General features: G+C 43.5%; 1 protein-coding gene across 2 annotated transcripts; it reads left to right on the top strand.

Annotated features, from left to right (window-relative positions):
- SDR39U1 (short chain dehydrogenase/reductase family 39U member 1) lies at window positions 1-27,887 on the top strand. 2 transcript variants are annotated; one of them, XM_068241714.1, is made up of 6 exons: window positions 1-272; window positions 6,962-7,068; window positions 14,558-14,640; window positions 21,351-21,472; window positions 22,273-22,428; window positions 27,376-27,887. In XM_068241714.1, exons 1-6 carry the CDS (start codon window positions 257-259, stop codon window positions 27,789-27,791), a joined length of 900 nt encoding a protein of 299 aa, XP_068097815.1. In that variant the 5' UTR covers window positions 1-256; the 3' UTR covers window positions 27,792-27,887. The 2 variants fall into 2 exon arrangements, with proteins under 2 accessions (XP_068097815.1, XP_068097824.1); XM_068241723.1 differs by lacking the exon at window positions 1-272 and having other exon boundaries at window positions 7,034-7,115.
- Window positions 27,888-27,994: the final 107 nt, after the last annotated feature.

The raw sequence follows: 27,994 nt of genomic DNA, 5'->3' as shown, positions 1-27,994 counted from the left end.
TTTACATTCATACTTCATTTCTAAGAGAAAACCTGCTGGGTGCAATAAGGAGAGCGACATGTCTGCTAAGCTGTAGAGCGGCAGCCATTTTACTGGAGCTCAGGCGTCGGCTGGTTTAGGAAATGCAGCACAGCTTGGCTCATTTGTGAAGACAAATCAGAGGCGGTGCTCTAGTGGTGACAGCTGAGTAGATGAGGTGCTGGTGGAGAACTGCTGTGCAACTTGCTTCAGCCTGGCGTGGTGACTTATCATAGCTATGAGGGTTCTTATAGGTGAGATATTGGGCAGAGGGGTGCTGAATGTCTGGCCCGTCTGTGATGATGGCAGGACTGTGTTTTCACGAGCATCAAGTCACATATATGGAACTTATGGCTACATCTTATGTAACTTTTAGGGCTGGAGGACCACAGTATTGTTTATTGGATTTCAGGCCTCACTTGCGAGACAATGCTGATGTTTTATATTCAAATGATTAGGCATAGTTGCGCTGAGCTATGTGGTTAACCCCTTATTAACTGGTGCTCTCTGCATATGTTTTGTTCTGTTTGTAATGTTTGCTTTCCTACACGTACGGCATAGTTTTAACTATCGACAGTCCCAAAGCAGGACACCTATTGCACATAATTATTTTCATTTTAAACAATGCCAGTTGCCTGGCGTCCTGCTCATCTGGTTGGCTGCAGTAGTGTCTGAATCACATGCCTGAAACAAGCATATGTGGCTAATCCAGTCAGAAACACCTTGTCTGCATGCTTGTTCAGGGTCTATGACTAAAATTATTAGAGGCAGGGTGCCCGCATCCTCCATATACCTGTCAGTTATTATTATTTATTGGATTTATATAGTGCCAACATATTAGGCAGTGCTGTACAATAAATAGGATTACAGACAATGATAACAGGGGTGACAGCACAATACAGGTAATAGACAATAGATACAATACAGATAATAGACAATAAGATACACAGCACAATGCAGATAGTAATACAATGCCAAATCATACACTGGAGTGGTAGTGCTGAGAATACAAGTTCCCATGAATCTGGGTAAAGTGCACACGGTCGTGTATGATACACAAGGGGAGAGGGCCCTGCCAAAGGCTTACAGTCTTGGGGGGGTTGGTGACACGAAACAAGGTGCATCAAGAAGTTTTTGGCAGAGAGGGTTAGGGCAGTGTTGAGTTGAGGTTGGCCTCCTGGAAGAAGTGAGGTTTGAGTGCTTTTTTGAGGGTGGGGTCAAGCCTGATGGGCAGTGGGAGAGCGTTCCACAGGATGGGGGCAGCTCTAGTAAAGTCCTGTAGTCGTGCATGGGAGTGCGAGATGCATGGATAGGAGGAGGTTATTGGAGGAGCGAAGTGGGCGGCCAGGTGTGTATCTGCTACCAGGTCAGAAATGTAGGTTGGGCTGGACTTGTGTATAGATTTATATAGGTTCAGGTGTCCTTTAATAACTGTCAGTTTTTCTGAATCTACAATTAATAGGGGAGATCTGAAACTTTCACTGAGCCAATCTGAGACAGAAGTTTGTTTGATAGCTTGATTAAGCGACGTGTCTGCTCTGGTTTCTTCCAGACCTGGGAAAGAAGTGATGCTACATCTAGACAATTATTCTCACCTTCCCTCTCTCTCAATAATGACGTACATGCTGTTTGGTTGAGGCAGATGTGGATGTCTGTATGAGGGTTGCGGTGCAGACTAAAAATATTGGGCTATGGATTTCTGTTTCCCCCCCACTGATTGCACTGAGCATGCTACTAAGGGCCCTTTTCCACTAGCAATCGCTAGCGTTCACGCTGAACGCTAGCGATTGCTGAATCGCAATTACCGGCGATTCCCCGACGTTCGCGGCCGCGATTTTGCTATGCTATGCACTGCATAGCAAAATCGCGGCAATAATCGCTCCGCCGCGCGATCGCGATCCGGTCAAAAACGAATCGCGGTAGTGGAAATGACCTACCGCGATTCCTATGATAAAAGCAAACTGTAGCGATTTGACAAATCACTAGCGGTTTGCGGTTTTGCGATTAGGCAATCGCAAACGCTGTAGTGGAAAAGGGCCCTTAGGGCTGGTGCACACCAGAGCTGTTCTGGAGCGTTTTTTTTAAAACGCTTGCAGAGGGAAAACCGCTTGGCTAATGAAAGTGAATTGGATGGTGCGCACCAGATCGGTTAATTTATTCCACAAACGCAAACTCGGGGGCTGCAGCATTTCTGAGGCGTTTCTGCCTCAATGTTAAATTATAGGTGTTTTTGTTACAGAAGCTGTTCAGTAACAGCTTTTACTGTAACAACATTTGTAATCTACTACACAAAAACGCTCCACAACGCTAGGCATGTTTAGAAAACGTCTCTAAACATGCCTAGAATCGCTCTGAAATCTGCTTCAAAAACCGTCAGCGTTAGCTGATCTGCTAGAGGTTTTTGGTGTGTGCTGGGCCTTAGTCAGGCATAGTGTATATATCCTTACAGATGATGGTGTAGCTACAGAGCCATACAGATTTTACACTGCCACTACCCCCATTACTGTATAATTGCATAATACAGACCTCTAAACCCAGCTTTTCAAGGACAAACTGCACAAGAGATGTTTAAAGTGTACCTAAGATGTGTAAAAGGGTTGTATTGATACTTACCTGTGGCTTCCTCCAGCCCCATGAGGTGTATGGGCTCCCTCGCTGTTCTCTCAGGCTGCTACCTTCTGCCACTATCTCGTCTGGTAATCTAGCCAGTTGTGGGTTTTTTTGCGCATGCCGGGCCAATCGCGCGTCGGGAGCTTTCTGTAACTGCTCAGTATTACTGCGCAGGTGCAGGACGCTCCTAACTGTGGGGGTGTGCAGGGGCCGTGCATGGGCAGAAGAGCACGGACAGATTACCAGGCGAGATAGCGGCGGAATGGAGAGGATGGCAAGATAGCCACAGGTAAGTATAAACACAGGCCTTTTACACATCTTGGGTTACTTTTAAGCAGAGGAAAATAAATAGTTTATGAAGGGGAACCTGAGGCAAGAGTGATATGGAGGCTGTCATATTTTTTTTTTTTTTTTTTTTTAAACAATACCAGTTTCCTGTCAGTCTTGCTGATATTCTGGCATCAGAAGTGTCTGAATCATAACCCTGAAACAAGCATGTGGCTAATCCAGTTAGAGCACCTGATCTTCATGCCTGTTCAAGGTCTATGCCTAAAAATATTAGACACTGGATCAGGGGGACAGCAATGCAAGTAGCCTTGTAAGGAAATACATATGGCAGCCTCTATATCATTCTTATGTCAGGTTCCCTTTAAAAGGAACCTAAACTGAGAGGAATATGGATTTTTCCTTTTAAACAATGCCAGATGCATGGCAGTCCTGCTGATCTCTCTAGCTGCTGTCTCTGAATCACACACCTGAAACAAGCATGCAGCTAATCAAGTCTGACTTCAGTCAGAGCACCTGATCTGCAAGCTTGTTCAGGGGCTGTGGCTGAAAGTATTAGAGACACAGGATCAGGAGGAGAGTCAGGCAACTGGTATTATTTTAAAAGGAAAAATCCATATCCTTCTCAGTTTAGGTTCCCTTTAGTGATTTCCTCATTTCAAAGTTGCCAGTAAAGTTTTGGCTGGTGACTTTCAAAGCACATATAGAATAATCATTGCCATTACAGCACAATAAAAAGCTAATGAAATAACTGGAGGAGAGCCCCATGTGCACCCCTCAGGTCTGATTGCCCAGTATTCAAAATCTGTTAGTCCTCCTAGTACATGGAAAGTGAAGAGAGTCGAGGCACTGCTGCAGTAAAAAAGAGGTACCTTTAATCCACGGTGTTCAGACACAGCGGGGTATACAGTGGGGGTGAGGGGATGCCTGACAGCTGTTTCGCTAAGAAAGCTTCTTCTCACTGCCGCTCCTAGTACATGGAGGTGGTAAAATTGGCCAATCATTGTCAGTCGAAATTGGATGTTTACTGCGTTCACTGTGACAGGTTGCCGCGTCGCAACAGGGGGGAAAAGTTGCATTGCCCAGTATACTTGCGGTGTGACATACAGTACATATAAAGTAATGCACCCAAATGGGAGCATTTTAACCACGTGTGTCAGCCTCAAGTCATTTCAAGGGGCTGCCATCCACTTAAAGGACAGAATTCTTACATAACATAATGGTAAGAAGTAAATGAAACCGAATGATAAAGCTTTGGACACACGCACGCACACACGTACGTAATTTGTGTCAGCAATACAGAAAAATTACATAATATTGAGAAATCTAACAACATTTTTTGCTTCATAAGATGCCACCCCCCCCCCCCCCCCCAAAAAAAAAAGTGCATGGAGGAATGTGAATATGAGGGACACAGAAAGGAGGGGCCTGACTTCTTTCTTCCATCTGTCCGCTTCTGTCCGCTCTTCAGCAACATGTATCAATCTGTAACATTGATGTGCTGATAAAAAGCGGATAGAAGCGGACAGATGGAAACAAGGCCTTAGAGCCCCCTACCTGCATCCCTAGCAGAGTAGTGGCAGTAAAGGTGCTTCAAGAACACCCTCACCTGATCCAGGACTGGTCGACACTGCACAGAGTCTCTCATCGGATTCCTCCCCTTAACGGGTGCAACTCCCTCTCTACTCTCTTCTTCTGCACGTTGCGTGCAGGACATCGAGGCACGGAGAAAGCAAACTGCCCCTGCTAGAGGTCCTATCGGGTGGGAAGCTCTATGCAGTGTTGTCTGGCCCTGGATCAGTTGAGGGTGTTCTTGATGCACCTATGCTGCCAATCCTTAGCAACTAGGGAATCCAATTTTAATGATTTCCATAAAATGTCTTAATCACTTTGGGCCTACTGATAAACAAGAACTAAATGCAAACTGTCACACCACAATAAAGTGCTAAAAATTGCTGCAGTTCCAATAACAAAGATGCGACATGGCACATGTTGCATTGGCGTCTACAAATGCTAGATCCATCCATGCTGACGAGTGACCCTGGCTGCTGTTTACTGCCATCACAATAACAATGGGTGGAAAATTCTCCCGATCTCCTTTTGGTCTGCTGGGTTCCATATATTTAATATGATGTGACTTGCTCTGCTGATTGCAATTGTTTCGGCTTTATAAGGCATTAGGCTAATATAACTGGGGATTGCCAAAGAGATGAAAATAATTTCAAGTTGATGCAGTTATACAAATTATGCAGTTTGAAAATGGACCAATTGAATTCCACCTGCAGGATTAAATTGGTCTATTTTCAAAATCCATAAATTCGCATACACAATTTGTATTGTAACAGGTACATTTTCTTTACTTTTTTTTTTTTTTTTAAGCCATAAACACTGTTACTACAAGTGTAGCTTGGTGTGGAGCTGAAAAATAATAAAATCTCTCATTGTTCACCTCAAATAGGCCTCATTGTTCACATTGTACATGTTGTCATCCAGATTTTGGCAACGTGCGCAGGAGGCAGACACGCACGGCTTCATAGACTGCGCTGTCTGATGTTCACACTGCATGCGTTCCGGACCAGTGCGCTCCTCGAACGCATGCTGCTCGCATATTTTTTCCGAAACGCGTGGCTGACCCATCCTCTACAGTGAATGGGTATCAGCCATGCAACGCATGCAAACACAGATGGCTTGCGTTCGTACACGTTGCATTCCAATCGCACGGCCATCTGCATTTGGTAATATGAACGGGGCCTAAGGCTAGGTTCACAGTGGTCAGTTGCATAACGCACAAGATATGAGTGTGAACTGTAATGGAGACTGGCCATAGACTTTAGGGCCTCTTTCACAGTGGGACGTTGCGTTTGATGCGACGTTAAGGCCTCATAACGTGCCCCTAATACAACGCATTGAAAGACTATAACTTGGACCTTATAGTACATTCTTTAGCCCTGCGTTTGGTGCGCCGTTTTCATCGCACAGTGATGGCACGAAAACGGCGCATGCGTTACATAAAAAAAAAAAATTGAGCACGTGCAACACACACCATGCAGCAGATTTATTGCTAAACGCACAGCATGCAGCACCTTTTAAATATTGCTACACGTTACACACAATGCAACGTGTGCACTTTGAATGTTGCACAGACCTAATATTACTGTGCGTTAGTCCACGTTAAAACATTTTCTAACGTGCGACTTTAACGTCGCACTGTGAAAGCAGCCTAATACAAAGCCTGCATGCAGCGAGTTAGAATATCATGATCATTTGCAACGCAGTTCTGTTAACAGGCGCATAGAATTATATGGGCAGTAAGTTGACATGCAGAATTCTGCAATGCAGCTGAGTACTGTGACCAGACCATAAGTCTTTCTTTTTGTGAGCAGCTGTAATACAGGGTTTGTGTTGTAAAGAGGGATCTTTTACTATTTTATAAGTAGGCTCCTTAGTCACATGAAATAAAAATTACCTATGTAGTTTAGCAAATTACGTCTTGCCGATACATGACATTACAGCTCAAATGTGTAATAGCTATTTAAAGGACAACTGAAGTGAGAGGGATATGTAGACTGCCATATGTATTTCTGTTTAAGCAACACCAGTTGCCTGGCTGTCCTGCCGATCCTCTGCCTCTAATACTTTTAGCTATAAACTCTAAACAAGCATGCAGAAAATCAGATGTTTCTGATTGCTTGTTTCTGGTGTTATTCAGACACTACTGTAGCCAAATAGACCAGGAAATGGAATGCAGCGTGCAAGGCGCCGTGGGACATATGAAAGATGCTGGGTAAGTTTAACCCTTCATTATACACCCGCTCAGCTGCAGTAATTAGGAGGATGGAATCCGAATGAAACCTATTCGGATTTCATCCGTTTTTAATCCGTCGCTCATCTCTGGGCGGCTTATATGCGAGTGTATATACAAGGAAATAAATATGTCAGCCTCCATATACTTCTCACTTCAGTTGTCTTATAACTGTTTGTTGGCTTTTTGTTCTTGAACCCTATGTTTGTATCACAATATGACCTTCAACATGTTTTGTGTCTGCAGGCGGTGGTAGTGGCTTTGTTGGCCAGTCACTGTCACAGCTTCTTAGGAAGAGAGGTCATAAAGTTACTATCATTTCCCGAAAACCTGGTGAACAGAAAATTACATGGGTAAGGCTGTTACTGGCATAGGGCATCCTTATCCCTTATCATTAACCGTGAGTAGCATATTATCTTTTCTGTAGGTGCATACACTTCTTACATATTTTTATCTATTATTGAAATCTTGGAATTAAACAATGATGGACTTGTTTTCTTGCTTCAGACAGATAAGGTGTTATCAAACTCAATTTTACCTCTGCTCTTAAAGATTAAAAACTTCTAGGAAGAATAATTTCTGATAAAAAAATTAATAACTCAGCGGATCGTTCAAAAACAGCCGTATCAGTCTGCCGACAGCGCGTACATGTGCTACTGTCGGCAGAACGTCCGCCCAGCGGGAGGGTCTGGCGGACCCGTCGTTTGCTGAAGTATGGCGTGTGTACGCGCCTTAATGCAGGGAATACACGGCTCGATTCTGAGCTGATGGCTCAATAGATCATTTCCGACATGTCCGATCACCGTTCGATCGTTTTGCCGCTCGATTCATTATTGAAGTGAATTGAAAAACGAGCAGAAGATAAGAGAATCGAGCGGCAAAACGATCGGGTGCAGAATTGAGCACCAGAATCGACCTGTGTATTCTCAGCATGAGGGCCCTGTCCACAATTGGGCATTGTGGTGCAACTTTACAGAGGCATCTTAAAGTAAACCTGAGATGGGCAAAGAAAAAGATTTGATACTTACCCGTGGCTTCCTCCAGCCCCATGAGCAGTGATGTGACCCTCGCCGTCCACCCGAGTACCTCCATTCACCTGGTATCAGTCACTGTAATCTGGCTCAGTCGTGCCAGTCGGCTCTTCTGCTCATGCGCGGCCACTCCGTGCATGCCCAGAATTGCCGACTGGCACAACTGAGCTAGATGACAGATACAAGAAGAACAGATGCACTCAGGAGGACGGCGTGGGGCACATCGCTGCTCATGGGGCTGGAGGTAGCCCTGGGTAAGCATCAAATCTTTTTCTTTGCCCATTTCAGGTACACATAAAGAATACATTTACATACACTGTAATAGTAAGCCTATGCGATGTTCACAGTGCAATGGGAACCAATAGACTATAGTATCGTAACACAGCACATTACCGCAAAAGGCGTGCATTAACAGTGGCAGTGAAGCATTCTTTTGATTGTATTTGATGTAATGGTTGTGTAACATGCAGTGCAACTTTTTCTTTCTGTTGCATTCCTGTTTTTGCCGGGAATGCAACGCAGCTCCCACTGTGAATGGAGCCTAACCCTATCCTCCTTGTCTGGGTCTGAGGTGCTGACAGGTCTGAAGAAGTGCTTTAGCACCAGCATTGGAGTACTGCGTATTGGAAATTAGTAATTGATTTCACGCAAGATGAAAAGGGGTGCCCAGTGACTTAAGCCCAAAAATCTCTCTGCTCAGGATAATGGGAAACCTCCCTGCCACAAAATATATGAAAACGCTTATCAGAATCTTTATATTGTGCAAGAAAATTGATTGCAGCTCGGTGGCTTGCCTTCCTGCCAGCCCACACTGAGCGATTAGATAGTGATAGTTAATCACACTTGTCCCATATAAAATAAAGTTTCTTTGCTGTCAGACCATTTCCTGCTAAGTTTCTGGTGGCTGTGGTCTGGTAATCCCCTAACCGCAACTGCCTAACATAATAAATACGTTAAATGCAAGACAGACCCAGTCACCTGACCAATGCTACGTACACACATGCGACAACGATCGTTCGTTGAGAACAACGAACTTTTAATTGATGAAAGAACGACCTATGTAAAGATAGTTTAAAAAAGTGTGTAACGATCTGATCGTTAGAACGAACGTTACATCACGTAAAGCAACTATTGCGCCTGCGCATAAAAATGAGAAGTTTCACAGAGAAATAGTGAAATGCGCATGTCAAGCCTAGTACGAACGACCGTTTCCAACGATGTACTACTTTTGCAAACGATCGTCGTTGGTTAAAATCCGCCGAGACAGAACTTTCTTTTGTAGCGATTTGGCTCGTTTGTCGTTTGCCTTAATAGTCGGTGGTTTGTTTTTTGTAACGATCGTTGTTGGTAAAGATCGGGGAACGATCGTTACAAACGACTATAGTCGCATGTGTGTACGCACCTCAATGCCAGTCTGTGCAGACACGTAGGCGTCCTGCACATAAATTACTATAAAATGTGCATCAACTTGAAATGAAATTGACTTGTGTGAAGCCGGAGTCACTCCTTTACAGTGCATCTGGAAAATCTTCACAGCGCATCACTTTTCCAACATTTTGTTATGTTACAACTGTATTCCAAAATTAAATCAATCATTCGTTTTTCCTCAGAATTCTACACACAACACCCCATAATGACATGAAAAAAATTTACTTGGGGTTTTAACAAATTTAGAAAAGATATAAAAATTAAGAAAGCACGCATACCAGAAGTACTCACAGGGATAGTTCATACTGGGCGCTTTTTCAGCGCTTTGCTGATCGCCGGCCATCAGTAAAGTGCTTCTACTAATGTATCCCTATAGATACATTCACACTGCGGTGTTTGCAACTTCAATCAATCGCAAATGCGCTGCATGCAGTGTCTTTGGGGCGATTGCGCTGATTCTCGTTCTATTGGTGGGAATCACAAATTGCACCGAAATTCAGTGGCGTCCCTGTGGTGATATATTGGGGTGCTGATGATGTAAGGATAACAGGAACCTATTTCTTTCATTTTTCTATCTGCTATATATTTTGTCAGAGGTGTAGGTAGGCCAGCCAGTCTGGCTTTTGGAAGGTGTCACCTGGATATGTCTGTATGTAGATTAAAACAGTCATTCAGGGCAGAGATCAAAGGAACTGCCAGTGTCTTATTGAATAGACCAGTCACCTTCAATAGGCAAGGAAGGGGCTCATTAGGCCACTAGCAGTCACCTGAGGGAGAACAATAGCAGAAAATCTCGGATGTGATTGTTTGTGTCTGTTTGCAGGCAATCTTTTGATGTATAGACATTGTAACCTGGGGAAATTGGACTATATAAAAAAAATAGTTACCTAAGGGTCTGAACTTTTTAAATATGCATGTCAAAGGAGTATATCAATATGATTTATTAAATTATGGGCTTCTAAATAGTGATGGACGCAAATTGAAAAAATGCACCTTTTATTTCCAAATTGAATATCGGCGCCATACATTGTGATAGGGACATAATTTAAATGGTGTAATAAGCGGGACAAATTGGTAAATAAAGTACATAGGTTTTAATTATGGTACCATGTATTAATTTCAAACTATAATGGCCAAAAGCTGAGGAATAATGATTTTTTTTTTTCCATTTCTTTCTTAATATTCCTGTTAAAATGGATTTACAATAAATTAATTCTCAGCAAAATGTATCACCCACAGAAAGCCTAATTGGTGGCGAAAAAAAACAATATATAGATCCATTCATTGTGCCGAGTAGTAATAAAGTTATTGGCGAATGAATGGGAGGTGAAAGTTGCTCAGATGCAAAAAAATTTCAACCCTGTGGGCTTAAGTGGTTAAAGGGGCCAATGAGCTCAGTGGCCTCCATCATCTGTAAGTGGCCGAAGTTCGAAAACCACCACATGGCTGGTCATCTAAACTGAGCGATTGGGAGAAGGGCCTAATGCTGCGTACACACTTGCGATAACGATCGTTCGTAAACACCAATTAATGATCGCTCGTACAACAATTGCATAAAGTTCTTTCCATCGCGATCAGAAGCGATCGTTAAGGAGAGCGAGGAAAGTGCAATCATTGCACGAGCGAATTTTCCAACAAGTTGGATCCTATCGCGCGATCATCGCTGTTAAAGAAAGGTGTGTACAGCAATCGTGCGAGAACGATCATTACAGAATGTAGTGCGCAACTGCGCATATAGCTGGAACGTACGTATTTCCAGTGTATTGTGTTTGGTAACGATCGTTCTGTGAGAATTTTGGAGAAAAAAAAAATATCAATCTTGCTGTTAATCCAAATGTTTTGTAAAACATTAATTACGTCATATCCGTGTGCGCACGCAACCATTCTTCACTGATCGTTCGTTTCTGCAATAACAATCGCTGCGCTACATTCTCAGTTGCCTAATTTGCAATTACTGCTCTGCTCGGCCAACTATCGCTCGTCGCGGAACTATCGTTCCTAACGAACGATCGTTATCGCAGGTGTGTACGTACCATTAGTCATGGAGTTGACCAAAAACTTGATAGTCACTCTGTCAGAGCTCCAGAGGTCCTCTTGGAGAGAGGAGAACCTTCTATAAGGACAACCATCTCTGCAGCAAACCACCAATCAGACCGGTATGGTAGAGTGGCCAGACGAACGCCACTCCTTAGTAAAAAGCAAATAGCAGCCCACCTGGAGTTTGTCAAAAGGTACCTGAAGCACTCTGACAATGAGAAACCAAATTCTCTGGTCTTAAAAGATAGGTTGAACTCTGGTGTGAATGGCAGGCGTCACATTTAGGGCTCATTCACACCTAGGGTGTTTTGCGGGGTTTTTTTTTGTTTTGTTTTGTTTTTTTTAACTGTGCACCAACGCTATTTATCCAGCCTGTTGGAGCATGAGAGCTGCTACATTGAGGAATGGGCCAAACTGACCAAGGATAGGTGTGCCAAGCTTGTGGCAGAGGTGCACCACAACGTATTGAGCAAAGGCAAGTAAACTTTTCTTGGCATTATGGGGTTTTGTGTGTAGAATTCTGAGTAAAAAATGAATTTGTAATGGATTGCGGAGATGCCGCCTGGCGGCGGGGCGGCTGTCTCCGCGTTCAGACCGGCGGTTTCCGCACAGCGGCATGCGTCTGGTTTGCCTGGGCCTTCTAGTGCACACAGATGGAGAGCTACGCGCGTGCGCGCTGGGAGGCAGGACCTTTATGCCAGTAGGAGAGGGATCAGCTGATCAGGTCGATCAGCTGATCCCAGCGCAGTTAGTGATTGGCTGAGTGGCGCTGGGCAGCGCTGCAGTATATATAGATCTTGCTGGTCAGTCTCAGGTTGTCTGCCGTTGCGAATAGTTACGTGTGAGCACTCAGACCTCAGTCAGATCCCACAGTGTGTTAGAACCAGGTGGACCTGGGAATTCACACTTAGCCAGATTATGCTGTGTTATACTTTAGACCAGTTCCGGGGTGTTGAGACCAACGACCTCACACCCAAGCTTAGGTTTACTGTGTCATTGCTGTGTTATACTTTAGACCAGTTCCGGGGTGTTGAGACCAAGGACCTCAAACCCAAGCTTAGTATTACTGTGTCATTGCTGTGTTATTCTTTAGACCTGGCCTGCCCGACCTTCCAGGCTGCCACTCACCCCTTGAGTGTTCAGTCTATCTGTACTACCCGTGACACTATTCCACCAAGTGTCAGTTAGCTGCAAGGACCTCCTGCTCCTCAGAGAGTCCTTCCTGCAGTACAGCCAGGGGCCTCTATCCCATTGGAGTACTCTGGGTGCAGTACAGTCTGATTCCCAGGTTACCAGGGAATCACTGGCTGCCAGATTGTCCCTATCTCCTCTCTTAGGAGATAGTTCCTGCACAGCCAAGGGCCACCTGCTCGTCAGGTGGTCTCTGGTCGAAGTTATCTGTGTCTTCCGCCCCACGGGAGATAGCCTACAGTTGCACCAAACACTTACACTCTATTAGGTGTCCAGAGGTTAGTCATACTTGTATTATTGGTGATTCTGCAGATCAATGATCAGGTATACATCTGTATTGTTGGTGATACTGCAGATCACCAATAATCCGATTCTCTCTGTGTGCTGACACCAATCGTTACAGAATTTAATCCATTGTGAAATAAAGCTGTAACATGACAAAATGTGGAAAAAGTGATGTGCTGTGAATACTTTCCGGTTGCACTGTATGTCCCACAAGATTTTTGGAGAAGCACTTAAAGGGGCACTATGGCGAAAAATTGTAAAATTTTAAAAATTTGCAAAGATAGACAAATAAGTACGTCTTTTTTTTTTTTCCTTCCCAGAGAAAAATGAGCCATAAATTACTTTTCTCCTATGTTGCTGTCACAATAGGAAGTAGAAATCTGACAGAAGCGGCAGGTTTTGGACTAGTCCATCTCTTTATAGGGGATTCTCAGCAAGGCTTTTATAAGATATTCTCTAAAAAGGATTTAAACAATGATGCTGGCCAGCTTCCCTGCTCGCTACAGTTTTTTTGGCAGTTGGACAGAGCAACTGCTCTTCTGAAAGGCCTAGTGCACACCGGAGCGTTTCCGCTGCGGTTTGCGATCTGCTTGCGGCTGCGGATACGCTTGGGTAATGTATTTCAATGGGCTGGTGCACACCAGAGCGGGAGGCGTTTTGCAGAAACGCATACTCCCGGGCTGCTGCAGATTTTGGATTGCGGATGCGTTTCTGCCTCAATGTTAAGTATAGGAAAACCGCAAACCGCTCTGAAAAACGGCACTTCAGAGCGGTTTGCCAGGCGTTTTTTGTTACAGTAGCTGTTCAGTAACAGCTTTACTGTAACAATACATGAAATCTACTACACCAAAACCGCTACACAAAACCGCAAAATGCTAGCTGAAACGCTGCAGAAAAAAAAGAAAAAGCGTTTCAAAATCTGCTAGCATTTTGCGGATCTGCTAGCGGTTTTTGGTGTGCACCAGGCCTAAGTGCTGATAATCCTCCCATGAAGAGATGGACTAGTCCAAAACCTGTAGCTTTTGTCAGATTTCTACTACCTACTGTGACAGCAACATAGGAGAAAATAATGTATGGCTCATTTTACTCTGGAAAAAAAACGTACTTCTTATTTGTCTATCTTTGCACATATTTTAAATTTTACAATTTTTCACTATAGTGCCCCTGTAACAGGGAGCTAACGCCTTCGTTTTTTTTTTTGTTTTGTTTTTATGGCGATTCCTACTTGGGGATATTTCTGCATAGATTTGGCTGGGTGGAAATACAAGATAGTGAACTCCATCACTAATGAGAGAGATGAATATATGAACCAATTATTTTTGTGAAATCCCGATCTATTGAGGACCGCCACATAAGATACAAAGGAAAATCAAAGGAAGACAATCTTTCTTATAGAGTATATTACATGGAAGGGTAAAAATAGATGAAAGACTGCACCACATACTGGTGATGAGCACCGATCACAGCACAGGTCGTGCTTGCAAGACACATCAAGGGACTCCATAACCTTTCCTGGCTATTTAGACAGATGTTGTTTGGACAAGGATCAGGAAAGATCATAGAGCTACCAGGAGGAAACATAAGGGGACAGCAGATGCTGAAGATACATAACAAAGATCATTTTAATCACTCCAGTTTTTGCTGTTAATCTCCAGACATTTTTTTCCCATGAAAAAAGCCTGAGCACTAAATGAACAGTTGTATGTTTATTTTGTTTGATGTAGAATATGGACATACTAATCTGTCAGTCTTGCAGAATAAAAGCAAGGAATACTCTTATCCACAAGAGAACCACAGAACAGACTGTTATACAGCATCTTCCTCCTGGCAGTGCGGTTAGAGTTCCTTACAGTTGTGTTTGGTTTGACAGGTGGATGTTGCCAAGGAGGGTCTGCCACCGTGTGACGCCGTGGTTAACCTTGCTGGAGAGAATGTTCTGAATCCACTAAGAAGGTGAGAGCTGTGTGATGACAGATGTTACTATTGTATGTTGACTATGCTCTGCTGACCTCGTTGGATAATGTAATTGTCAGCCATGTTAAGCTTCAGCAACGATGTATATTTCATTCTATCCAAACTTTAACACAGCATTTACAATAGCCTAGAATACAAATACAACATGGAACCAGAATGTGTGCATAGAGAGTCGCAAGTGATTTGATGTATGCTTCAAAATGAGAGCGCAACTGGCACTGTTGCTGAAGGTATTTATTACCATAAACAAGTTGCAAACAGACTTGGTTAAAGTGCGTAGAAAATACATGTAGTGAGTACACATACCAGTTGGTTTGGGCACAAAAAGCCTGACAGCCATTTCACGCCTTACGGCGCTAGACACCTCTCTGGAACAATTGCCACCAGGCGTGAAACGGCCATCAGCCTTTTTGTGCCCAAACCCACTGCTAGAGACTAGCTCCGGAGCCCTGGTATGTGTACTCACTACTTGTATTTTCTACGCACTTTAACCAAGTCTGTTTGCAACTTGTTTATGGTAAAGATTATGCGAGAGCACGCTGCAACACTATATACTGGGGCCTGAGATCTGCACAGCATCAATCAGTAATCCTCATAGTGCTGATGAAAAATCTTCCTTTTACGAGATTTGATATATGATCTGCTTTGTCCATTGTAATGCAAGTCATTCATAGATGGGTGCTATCTATGACATTTCTGTGTTCTGTGCAGTGTCCATAGGTGTCGTGCAGCATTACGATTTCTGCTACAGCAATGAACACACATCTGCACGGATCCTGTAGATAACATAAGATCTCTGCAGATATGTCAGTTTGTCAGCTGCAGAAAACTGTCTTCTTTTTGCCCCCACTGTGAACTTACCCTAAGGCTGAACGGATATCATCCTTCATAATAAAATGTTAACTGTCCCTTCGTCATCCTGTCCGTGTTTTTTTGCTACTGCGCATGTGCACAGCATGGACAGCCGTTGGGACAGGAGGACGGGTGCGCGTGTGCGGCGGGCGGGTGCATGTGCCCTGACTGGTGGTGCCGGTGTGAAGAGACCTAGAGCCCATTTTTAAATGGGCTTAGGTCAACTAGTGAAAATTATAAATTTGTCCAGTTGTAGTGTATTCTACTCCATAAATGTAGGATGGAATAAGCCTGAAGAACTCTTGGGCTCGGTGGAAACAGAGTGATAAGATTATAAGAAGGGAAGCCCATAAGCATGTTTAAAGCACACCTGATATGAAAATAAACTTACTAACCTCTTGAGGACTGCAGTGTTAACCCCCCCCCCCTCCCCCCCTAAAGACCAGGCAATTTTTCATTAAATTGGCCACTGCAGCTTTAAGGCCAAGCTGCAGAGCTGCACAGCACTCAAGTGATTTACCCCCCCCCCCTTTTCTCCATACCAACAGAGCTCTCTGTTGGTGGGGGTCTAATCCCCCCCCCCCCCCCCAATGATTGATTGTGTCTGTTTTATGTTTTTTTTTTATACAAATTTTTTTTTTCCCATTGTAAACCCCCCCCCCCTCCCCCCCGCCAGCCAATCCCCGTGATCAGCTGTCCTACGCTTTAGCCTATGACAGCCAATCACCTCTGTGTCTCAGGAGGGGACAGCCGTGTCACACGGCTGTCCCCAGTACAGCGCTGCTGCTGATCGCAGCGCTGTACATGTAATTAGACGTCGATTGCGCCGTTTAACAGTCTCCTGAGCGGAGACTGAAGGCGGAGCTCCAATCTGCCCACCAAGCAGGAGATGCACGCGCACCCTGCGCGCGATCTCCTGCAAAACAGAGCCCCAGGACTTTACGCCGGGCTTTACGGCGTTAGGCGGTTGTGGGGCTACCGCCGTGGCCACGCCCATCGGCGTGACGCGGTCGGCTAGAGGTTAAATTATTTTATGTGTAGTACTAATGATTAAAAAACAGCCTCTTATTTTATTTTTCAGTTTAAGATCTGAATTTTTAAGACTCAATGCTTCAGAGCATGCGTGGCATTCTTATGTAAAATCTGCTTCATTCTGCTGCAAAACTGACAACAGTAATGACATCTCCTCAGCCAAATAAGTGTTTTCTCTTCTATTTACTTTTAATCGGGCTACTTTGACATCAGACTAATTTCAACTTCGTCTAATTTGCATAGTTAATAGAACTTTTTTTTTTTTTTGTTTAACACTTGAACATGAACACTTTGTACATGAACAAAAAAGTATACTTGAGCCTTGCATAAAAAAAAAAAAATCAGTTTTACTCACCTGTGGCATTTACCAGCCCCCTGCAGCTGTCCCGTGCCCTCGCAGTCATTTGCGGATCCTCCTGTCCCCGGCAACCAGCTAGTTTCATTTTCAGCCGACAGGCTCACTGCGCCTGCGCAGGCCTGGCCACGCGTAGCCTTTGCATTCCCGTCCGCAATAGCGTCCTGCGCAGGACGCTATTGCGGATGGGAACGTAAAGAAGGCTACATGTGGCCAGACCTGTATGTGAAACGAAACTAGCTGGCGGCGGGGGACCGGAGGATCCATGAGTGACTGCTAGGGTACGAGACAGCTGCAGGGGGCTGGTAGAAGCCCCAGGTGAGTAAAACCCCCTTTTTTTTTTTTTTTATGCGCCAGGCTTAAAACAGGATTGTCACCATAAAAATCACATTTCAATAGCAACTGGTGTAAATGTATTAAGTGATGAAGATGCTAATTCTGCATTCAAAACTTTATCTGCTGTTAGGGTTTAGTGTTATCATATAATTTAGGAGCACTGGCCATTTAATAGTCAGTGCCAAACAGTTGCATGCTGGGGGTTCTTTTTATCTATAATATATTCCTCCTCTTCCCTTATTTGCCTAACTAGCTGAAACATGATCCTCTGCTCACTTGTGTTTACAAGCCAGGCTGAGGTGACTCAGCGATTGGAAGAGAAAAGAAAAAAAGTAAAGGGCAGAAATGACATGGGGATTTAGCCTCAAACTGTGGGCAATAGACATGGTTCCCACCAGGAACAGAATTCTCTTCCTTTACTATAATTCACTAAAATCAAAACATGGATTGTACAATACACATGTTATGTAAGCAGACCAAGTATTTATCTACTTATATGTTGTTGTTTTCCCTGGCATAGTATGGCTAAGCCTCCTGCTTTTAAGGGAACCAAAACTGAGGATATGGATTTTTCTTTTTAAACTAATACCAGTTGCCTGACTCTCCTGCTGATCCTGTGTCTCTAATACTTTCAGCCACAGCCCCTCAACAAGCATGCAGATACTGAAGTTATACTGGATTAGCTGCATGCTTGTTTCAGGGTTGTGATTCAGCCACTACTGCAGCCAAAGAGATCAGCAGAACTGATAAGCAACTGGTAGTGTTTAAAAGGAAACATCCATAACCCTTTCAGTTAAGGTTCCCTTTAAGTATCCCTTTAAAGGGAACCTGAGGTGAGAGACATATATTTATTTCCTTTTTAAATGATGCACATTGCCTGGCTACCTTGCTGATACTTATAATACTAATAGAATTCCCGTCTTATAATCATTTTTGCTCCAAATGTTGTGCTAGGGCTTATTTTCAGTGGATGTCTATATTTTTATGAACTAAACAAGAAAAGTAGTTCCCTCAAAGACCGCACCACTCAAAGAGTAAATATTAAATTCATCATCTTTATTCTGAAAAATAAAATCACTTAAAAACAATAGGAGCCATGCAACAATAATAAGGGTACATATATATATTGTATTATATTATGCTGATAAAAATATCACTGTCCATAGAACAAGATAATGAACGGTGAAGCACAGTAATAATTAGGACTACTTGTCGCTAATCAATATAATCAATGCACAAGCAAGGCAGCCTGAACAAACACGTGATAGAAAAGGTATGAATGTGCAAAGATGAACCCCTCATAGAGTAAATAACAATAAATATAAAGTGCAAAAAATAATAGTCAGCGTAACGACGCTGAAAAAGTGTGTGCAAAAGAGCATAAACCAGTGCTGGGTGCAGTGAGGACAGCGTGCCCGCTGAAAAGTGAGCTAGTGCTTACCAAGAAAGAGTCAATGGAACAGATGGAGCATGGCATCCAAGGGCGTGCCGTCGCGATTCGCCGCTCTCCGAAATCTGGCGGCTTCTACCGGCCATTTTATGACTTTTAAACGTGCCATTTTTATAAAGAAAAGTCAGTTCAGTGGCTGCTGAGGCTTCAGTGAATGTGTACCTAGCCAGACTCTTCAATTATTTGTTTAGTCCTCACTATGGAGAATACAGCAGGGAATCCTAATGCCATGTCATTTGGTCTTGAAATTGCTGTGGCAATTACCGGTAGATGTAATTCTGTATAACTGGTGACCTCTCAACGTTGAAGTCTATTAACGGTAGCTGAGTGCTGTACCATATTAGCTATTTGTAGAAGTAGGGAAATTACAGGCTTTTGAGATGGGTAATACCGAAATTTGCATGAAGAGACCTAAGCTGTCGAAAGCTTGAAACTAATCTACTCAGCAGATAAAAGGTATCATTTAACTGTACACAGGAGCTGCAGAGGTTGTTGGCAAAATGTTTTTTTATTTTATTTATAACACAGACATATTAAGCAGATCTTTGCAGAGTACCACAGTGGTCACGTTTTTGTATAGCCTCTTTATAGAGGTTTACTTTTGTCTGTATTCACTTTAGATACCCCATCGCATACATGAAAACACACCCACACCAAATGGGAGGAGGCGCCCCAATGTAGTAAGCAATGGGTACACTTGGGTAAAGAAACAATCTTATCTCAGGTGGGAGGTTTAAAAATTAATTCTATTGGACACAGGAAAAGACACGTTTCACAGGACCTGTCTGTTTCCTCAGGTCTACTGTACAGTGTCTTATGCAGCTGCACATACAGACTGGAAGCGCCTATAGTTGGTATGAATGCGCCATATTGGCTGTTGCATAACCTATTCAGTACATTACTCATTGCATTCACTCCTCACTGAGCTGAGTGCTTAGCCCCATTTGTATATTGGTTTATATGTGTTATATTTGATGTATACCCTGCCAGTTGTATCGTAGGTAGACATTCTAGTTCTTCCCTACACACATGAGATAGGTTAATTATAATATCTGCAATAGGAATGTAGTTAGAGAATTAGATGAGAACTGTTGACTGTTCTTGTCCAGTTCTGTATCATGCCTGAAGAAGAAACACAACGTTTTGAAAGTTTGCTTGAAAACTATGTACAGTTAGTCATTAAAGTGTATTACTTGAATCAATTTAGATGTCTGTAGGACTGCTCTACAACAAACACCGAGCCAAACCTCACTCACATAACACCAGAAACTAACCATTTCTGCTTGTTTACTGAATGCTTATGACATACCAGTTCCCCAATGCAGGGTTATAATTATCCATGTCTTACTGCAGTCATTCTGTAGATGAATAGGGATTTTATTTGAAAAGGAAAAAAATAATGAAATGCTGCAAGGTTTGAAATATACTGAAGCCGAGCAAAAGGTAATTTAGTATGTAAAAGCCTTACTTCAATCAAAATAATGAAATTGACTGTCATATGAGTGAGTACGAGAAGTTCTGGTATACCCATGCTGGTCTGAAATCTGCCGTGATGGCCAAGAACGGTCACCATGGCTGAGAATTGGGTGGTTAGGCCAGCGAGAGTACAGTGTTGCAATAACAATCGCTAATGATCCAGCAGACGCCCGACACCGGATTGCATTGTTTTTGTCGCACACACCCCTCACCTAGCATGTATAGTGTCATGGCTGCTGGGGTGGGGGGTGGGGTGGGTTTTTCTTTTTTGTTTTGTGGTTTTTGCTGGATTCACACTTCTTCAATCTTTTTTTTTTTTATTGCATGTGTTTTCTGGATAGCAAAACTGAGAACCAATGTTAATCAATGGGTTAGTTCACAGTAGATAGCAATGCAGCACTGTCAGAAAACTGCAGAAAAATGCTAATGAAAAAATGATAGGCAAGTTTGAAGCCAGCCTAAGGCCTCTTTCCCACCAGGACGTTGCGTTTTAGCAGACGTTATAGGTCGCATAACGTGCCCCTAACACAACGCCTGGTGGTGTTGGAGGAGGACGCTACCTAGAGCTGCGTTATGCAGCTCTTGATGCGCCTTTTTTTTGTGCTATGCGATGCGGAGACCGCATCACGTGGTCCTGCTAGCCAATCGCCGCACAGAGCGGCCGCTCCAGGAAGTAAACGCTGCACGTAACACAGTGCAGTGAATATTAATTAACCATGTAGCTGGCCGCGGAGGAGGAGGGGAGACCGCCTCCTCCAACATTACTGAGCATGTGCAAACAGTCTAACGCGGCTTAGCCGTTAGCTGCGTATAACGTACTGCATGTAGTACTTTCATTTGACGTGCAGCGTTACAATGTAACGCAACGTGGGCACTGTGAACAGCCCACTGATTTTTCATTACTGTGCGGTGGGCTACGTTACAAGATGCTCTAACGTGCGCCTGTAACGCCCCACTGTGAAAGCAGCCTTAAACTGTTTCTAAAAGCCCTTTTTTTTATGTTTTTAGATGTGCTTTCTATATACGGTATAGTTCACTTGGTTTTGCAGTGGCATTTTCTTTACTTGTGATAGAGTAAAAAAAGCCTTACTATTGGATAATGGAAATAGAGTAAAAGGTATTGTGCTGAAAGTCTGCATAGGTAATTAGATAATTATCTAATATGTATGTTTATCTTCTTTCTGCCAGGTGGACAGAGGAGTTTAAACAGGAGGTTACTAGCAGCAGAATTGAGACCACCCGTACCCTCCGCCAGGCTATCGCCAAGTCACAGAGTCCCCCTCACTCCTGGGTGTTGGTTACTGGAGTAGGTATGTGATCACTAGTGATGTTTAGGAAGAGGTCACAGCAAATCTGTCATCTGATCAAATTGTTCACAGGCTTCTTTATAAGTTAACAAATGCATCCATTCTTACAAATAGCACAGTAAATTGCCACCATTTTGACCGCACAGCATTCTCAGTTTCTTCAATCCTTATTACAGCATGCAGCCATTCTGTATAGGATGTGTTTATTTTATTCACAGCTAGTAGACCCAAGCCAGTTTAGAAAACAGGCTCTTTTTTCTGCCGCCACCACCAGTGTGACACAGGGACAGCTGGACGCAGCGACACAGGGATTGTATTGTATAGGATGGGTGCAGGCGCAGTATGCTCCTGGGGATATCAGCGGGAGAGAAGACAAGGCCGCGCAGGCACAGGTTTTTATGACTTTAAAGTCGCAAGTTCCAGAAGTGAACCTGCGGCGGGGACTTGAGTATCGGTGAGTGGCTGCACGGGCACAACTCTTTGTTCAACTCTTTGCCCCCTACAGTACTCCTTTAATGTGTATTTTGTCTTTGCAAACCTATTAGGCAAAACTTCACTTACTGAAGAAAATTTACAAGCACACATGCTAACAGAAATAACTGCAATGTCCTCTCAATTAAAGATGCTATGTGGCCATTGGTCTGCTATGGTGACTCGACTTCAGTCATAGGTGTGCATACTGTTTCTCTAATGTAGCCTTCTCTATTGCCGTCTCTAAGAGCAGAATGAAAGAGAACCTTCCAACTGATGTTTGTGGTGGAATCCCATGACACATGCGGTATTGTATGTTTTTATTTCTCCAGGCTATTATCCTCCCAGCCCGACAAAGCAGTACACTGAAGATAGTCCTGGGGGAGATGCAGATTTTCTTTCTCGTCTTGTGAAGCAGTGGGAGGATGCTGCACAACTGCCCCCTGCTGGTGGTAAATCAGCTACACGGCTAACAAAAGTGCGATCTGGTATGTCTTAGAAAAAAATCCTACAAAACTGAAAATCATTGAAGTGTATAACATGTTAAATTTGGGAAAAAATCCATGTTTTGAGATATTTTACATTTTTATTATATGTGAATTCTCTACCTGCTAACATATACATTACTTTAAGTTAAGAAAAAATGAATCTAAATTCTTGGAACAAGTATGGTAGATGTCCACAACCCAGCTGCATAGTCCAAACCAGTCCTAATTCAGACCTAAGGCCTCGTTCACATCTGCTGCGCTGAAAAACGTGTGAAAGCGCGTGGTAAAAAACGCATGCGCTTGTGCGCGCTTTCGTCCGCGTTTCTGTGCGTTGCGCTGCGCTTCTTTAAAGCACGTTTTGCTTACTGTAGCAGCAGCAGTTGTCAATAAAACTTTGTTTTTGTATGTAAATGTATTTTTTTCTCCAATTAGGGGTAAAAAACGCATGCGCTTCTATGCGCTTGTACGCGCTTCTATGCGCTAAAAAAGCGGACCCATTCACTTGCATTGCTGTGCGCTTTACAGCTCAACGCACAGAAATGCATGCAACACTACGTTTCTGTAACGCTGCTCAGCGCAGCGCATAGATGTGAACCAGCTACATTTAGTTACATGGACAAATCAATACCTTGCTGATCGCACAGGGCAGTGCGCTGTGGAAAGCGCACAGAAACGGCCCTGATGTGAACGAGGCCTAAATATTAACTTCTATTTCTGAAAATCACCATTCCATGATCACACAAACTCAGTATGACTCCGCTATATTGAAATTAGAAGTGTCCTATATCTTCAAATAAAAAATATAAATTTCATCAAAATACCCTTAAAGGGAACCTAAACTGAAGCTAAAAAAAGTTTAACTGACCTAGAGCTTCTACCAGCCGCCCTGTACCTGCACTCTCACGGAACAATCCTCCAGCTCCCGGCAGACGCGCAGTTTCAGCGACTGGGCCAATTGATGGCCACTGCACCTGCATGCTTGCATCCGTGATCATGCCTCCCGCCTCCGGGAGCCGCCTGCATATGCACAGTACAAGGAAATCGTTCCTTTACAGCAAGGGTCTGGTAGAAGCCCCAGGCCAGTTAAATGTTGTTTACTTTATTTAGCTTCTGTTTCGGTTCTCATTCATACTAAGGCTTTTTTTTTTTTTTTTTTTTTTCTTCCTTAAAAGCGCTTGTGAAATGAATCCCTATGAGTGAGATCACATCTGAGCGGTTCGTTTCCGATCCGCTCAGCTAAGCACTGCCTGTACCATTTTCTGAGCGTTTTTGCTCAATGGAAGGTATAGGGAAATTGCAAAGCGCTTTGTATAGTGATTTTCTCCAGCGGTTTTAAGAATAAATACATTGTATTTATTCTTTTCCGGGTCAAAAAGTTGACTTCCTGACTTGCGTCAGGGAGTGAAAAAAGAAATCGCTCTGCAAAAGCGCTTTATACAAAATCACAGCGCGCAGCTAAGCGCTGGGAGGAGAAAAACAAAAAACGTGCAAAAAAATAGAAAATTGCTGCCATCAGCGATTTCGATTTTAGATGTGAACAAAGCCTTAATTTCTCAACTGTTACATGTCCCAAACCTTCTGGGTTCTGACACCAGCAATTAAAAGGAATCTGAAGTGTGAGGGATATGAAGGCTGACATATTCCATTTTAACCACTTGAGGACCGCAGTGTCAAACCCCCCCTAAAGACCAGGCCATTTTTCACTAAATGGGTCACTGCAGCTTTAAGGCCTCGCTGCAGTGCCGCACAACTCAGCACGCAAGTGATTTTTCTCCCCCTTTTCTTGGGGTCTGATCGCCCCCCCCAGATGTTAAATATTTACAAAAATAAACAAATTTTTTTTAAATAAAGAATTTTTTTTTCTTTATTATTTATGTCCCCCCCCCCCCCCTCCACAGCCAGCCAATCACTGCAATCAGCTGTCGTAGGCTTCAGCCTATGAGAGTGGATCGCTTCTGTCTTCCCCAGGGGGACAGCCGTGTATCACAGCGCTGTACAGACTGAGACAGCATTTTCTGCGTCTCACAGTCTCCACTGGGAGGCTGATGGCGGAACAGAGCTCCGTCATTCAAGCAGGGATGCACGCAAAACAGGCCTGCAGGACCTTACGCCGTTCGCCGTCAGGTGGTCCTAGGGCTGCCGCCACGCCCATTGGTGTGACGCGGTCGGCTAGAGGTTAAACAATACACATTGGCTACACATATCAAGCAGGACAGCCAGGCAAAGACCCTGAACAAGCGTGCATATTAGAAGTTTCTGACAACAATCTTACCAGATTAACTGCATATAACTGCCTGCTTGTTTCAGGTGTGATTCAGATACTACTGAAGCCAGTAACATTAGCAGGACCCCAGGCAACTGGTATTGTTAATAAAGAAATACATATGGCAGTCTCCATATCCCTCTCACTTCAAGTTCCCTCTATGTAATTAATGTACTACATTGGTCATGTTTGTTGCAATATATGATGGGAGCTGATTATCTGTAGAGCAGAGATGGGCAATGAGATTCAAGTTAATTCCAGCATGCATGAAAATGTAATGCATTGTGGTGATTGTGTGCATCTTGGGACTCGGACAATCAAAAATTCACAAGAAGTACATTTGCCCACATTCCAAGCTGAATACAGTTTGCATCAAAATTGCATGCAAGCTGAGAATATTTGCATGCCATTGATTATCTCTGCTGGAAATAACAAAAATCCATTAACCCTTCGCACTCTCGCATGCAAATGCTCAAACAAATGCATTCACAAATTCACTCATCCAGGCACCACTGCTGTCCCTACAGCTAAGTTAAAAGCCGGGGCTTTAGTTCACAGAAGAATGCATTCTTATGCTTAGTCACCTATACTGCGCAGAAGTACCCAGGTAAACATAGGTGTCCTAACTCTAGCCCTGTAACATGCCAAGTGCAGACATGCAAACACATTCATTGCATCAAACCTATCTAGGGATTAGCAGCACACATCCTGACGTCCTCTCCTGGGACAGACAGTGCATCTTACCAATCGCACAAGGGAGCTAACGTTATGTGTCCATGTGCACCATGCACATACACCAGCGTAAGCTGTGTGCATGCTGACAAACACATACAGGGGAAGGAGGGAATGCACTGAATTAGACCCTAGCCACAGGGGTCAGTAACAAGAAAAAAAGAAAATATATGTATATTTTTCTTGTTACTGACCCCTGTGGCTAGGGTCTAATTCAGTGCACTCCCTCCTTCCCCTGTATGTGTTTGTCAGCATGCACACAGCTTATGCTGGTGTATGTGCATGGTGCACATGGACACATAACGTTAGCTCCCTTGTGCGATAGGTAAGATGCACTGTCTGTCCCAGGAGAGGACGTCAAGATGTGTGCTGCTAATCCCTAGATAAGTTTGATGCAATGAATGTGTTTGCATGTCTGCACTATGCATGTTACAGGGCCAGAGTTAGGACACCTATGTTTACCTGGGTACTTCTGCTCAGTATAGGTGACTAAGCATAAGAATGCATTCTTCTGTGAATTAAAACCCCGACTTTTAACTTAGCTGTAGGGATAATAGTTGTGCCTGGATGAGTGAATTTGTGAATGCATCTGTTTGAGCATTTGCATGCGAGAGTGCGAAGGGTTAATGGACTTTTGCTGTTTTTTAGCCACGCCCCCTTCAGCACCTCCCTTTCCTTAATAACTTATTTAGTGTCCTAACAAGAGGCGATGTGCCTGGATGAATGTATTTTTTCTGCTGGAAATAAGTCTGCCGTTTCCTAGACTAGACACTGAGAGACCATTGTTGTATCTGACAGAAAACTCTGCCTCATTCCCAGACTCAAGAGATGCAGGGGCTGCCTGTTAGCAGCTTACACACACTCTCTTCTCCAGGATGGAATTATTTTAATTAACTTAGAAAAACATTGCTCACAGATATGAATACAATAATATGTGTAAAGCGCTTTTCTCCCGTAGGACTCAAAGCACATGGAGAGGAATCACAACTTCAATCTTCTTAGATTAGAGTTAGACAGAATAAGGACCTGTTAAGTTACATAAAGATGTTATACCTTCCTGGTCTTGAGCTGTACTTATACTGATGGTAATTACATCAGGCAATTTGAGCACTGATCATTACTGCAAAGACTGCCCCCTCTGTCAATGTAGATCTTAGACCGGTAAAGTAGTTAATAAAGGTGGAGCACAAAGTGGCTCTGTATTAGGAGATTGCCACGACTTGAAATGGGCCCTTATAAATGCATTCCTGTAACTTGCTTGAGAAAGATGAGGGCCGCAATCAAGGTCTGGCAGAAGGAGAGAGGATATCCGTGTACTAACTTTCACACCAAGCTTTAAGAAATTAAATAAATTCTAATAGTAGCTATTAAATCTCAGCCTGGAAAACAAAACTGTATCCCTGTGTCTAAGTAGCACAGTGACTAGCACTTTCTCTTTGAATTTTGACCAGGACATGATCTGCTGTCAGAATATTACACAACTTAAAAAAAAAATAAACGTGGGACTAAAATGCTACCACAGGTGTTGGGATTTCCATTTTAAAATAAAATGCATGCAATACAACTGGCCACCAGTAGATGTCACTGTTGTGTCTTGGCTGGTGTCTGTGCTCAGATTATTTTCTGTAACTTTCTATATACTGAGCATCTACTAAGATCTCCCTAAGAAGACTGCCATAATTGAAAATTGATAAAACATCCCATTTAATACGATGCTTGAGGCTGAAGTATCAAGACAAGATGGTTTACTGCTGCTTTCTCTGGGAAATTCACACAATGTACTTGGCTACCATGGAGCATGCGTGCCTCCATGTGCTGACATTATTGTGATAATTAGTACACGTCTATGAATTTAGAGAAATGTCTTAAAACTGCTGGTTAATCTATTACATTGGTAAGGTAACTGATTAGCAGTGGTAAGACTGATCATTTTGTTTCTTCTGTCCCACAAGGTGTAGTCCTGGGTCAGAGTGGGGGAGCCCTTCCCAGCATGCTTTGGCCTTTCCGGTTCTGTCTTGGTGGTGTTTTGGGCTCCGGGAAGCAGCCTTTTCCGTGGATTCACATTGAAGATCTGTGCCGGCTGTTATGTCACGCAATTGAGGAGGAGGGCGTAGAGGGTGTGCTGAATGCCGTGTCCCCCTCCTCTGCAAGAGATACAAATGCTGATTTCACTCAAGCTCTAAGTAAGGCACTGGGCCGGCCTGCCATGCTTTTCACCCCCTCCTTTGCTGTGCAGCTGCTGCTAGGCAGTGACCGAGCTCCTATGCTGCTAGAAGGGCAGCGAGTGGTCCCACAGAGGACTCTACAGACTGGATTCACCTTCCATTATCCAGATCTGGACTCTGCGCTTAGAGATCTTGTGAGATGAGACATTCTTCCTCTGTAAACTGAATACTTTGCTGCATGGAAAGGACAATTATTATTTTCTGATCAGCATATTTATTAAAGAGAAAACTCAACTGCACCAGTGTGTCTAACTCATATATAACTAATATTTGTTTTTTTAAGGAACCCAGGCTTAGAGATATATGGAGGCTGCCATATTTGCTTTTTAACAATACCAGTTGCCTG

The sequence above is a fragment of the Hyperolius riggenbachi genome, chromosome 1 (genome assembly GCF_040937935.1).
Source record: "Hyperolius riggenbachi isolate aHypRig1 chromosome 1, aHypRig1.pri, whole genome shotgun sequence".
NCBI classification, from domain to species: domain Eukaryota; kingdom Metazoa; phylum Chordata; class Amphibia; order Anura; family Hyperoliidae; genus Hyperolius; species Hyperolius riggenbachi.
This window is presented reverse-complemented; position numbering and strand designations above follow the sequence as displayed.

Bases quoted from the DNA above. Each gene is read 5' to 3' on its own strand.
- SDR39U1 (XM_068241714.1), top strand. The intron at 14,641-21,350 runs GTGAGAGCTGTG...TCTTTCTGCCAG, and splicing joins GTTCTGAATCCACTAAGAAG to GTGGACAGAGGAGTTTAAAC. The intron at 22,429-27,375 runs GTATGTCTTAGA...CTGTCCCACAAG, and splicing joins GCTAACAAAAGTGCGATCTG to GTGTAGTCCTGGGTCAGAGT.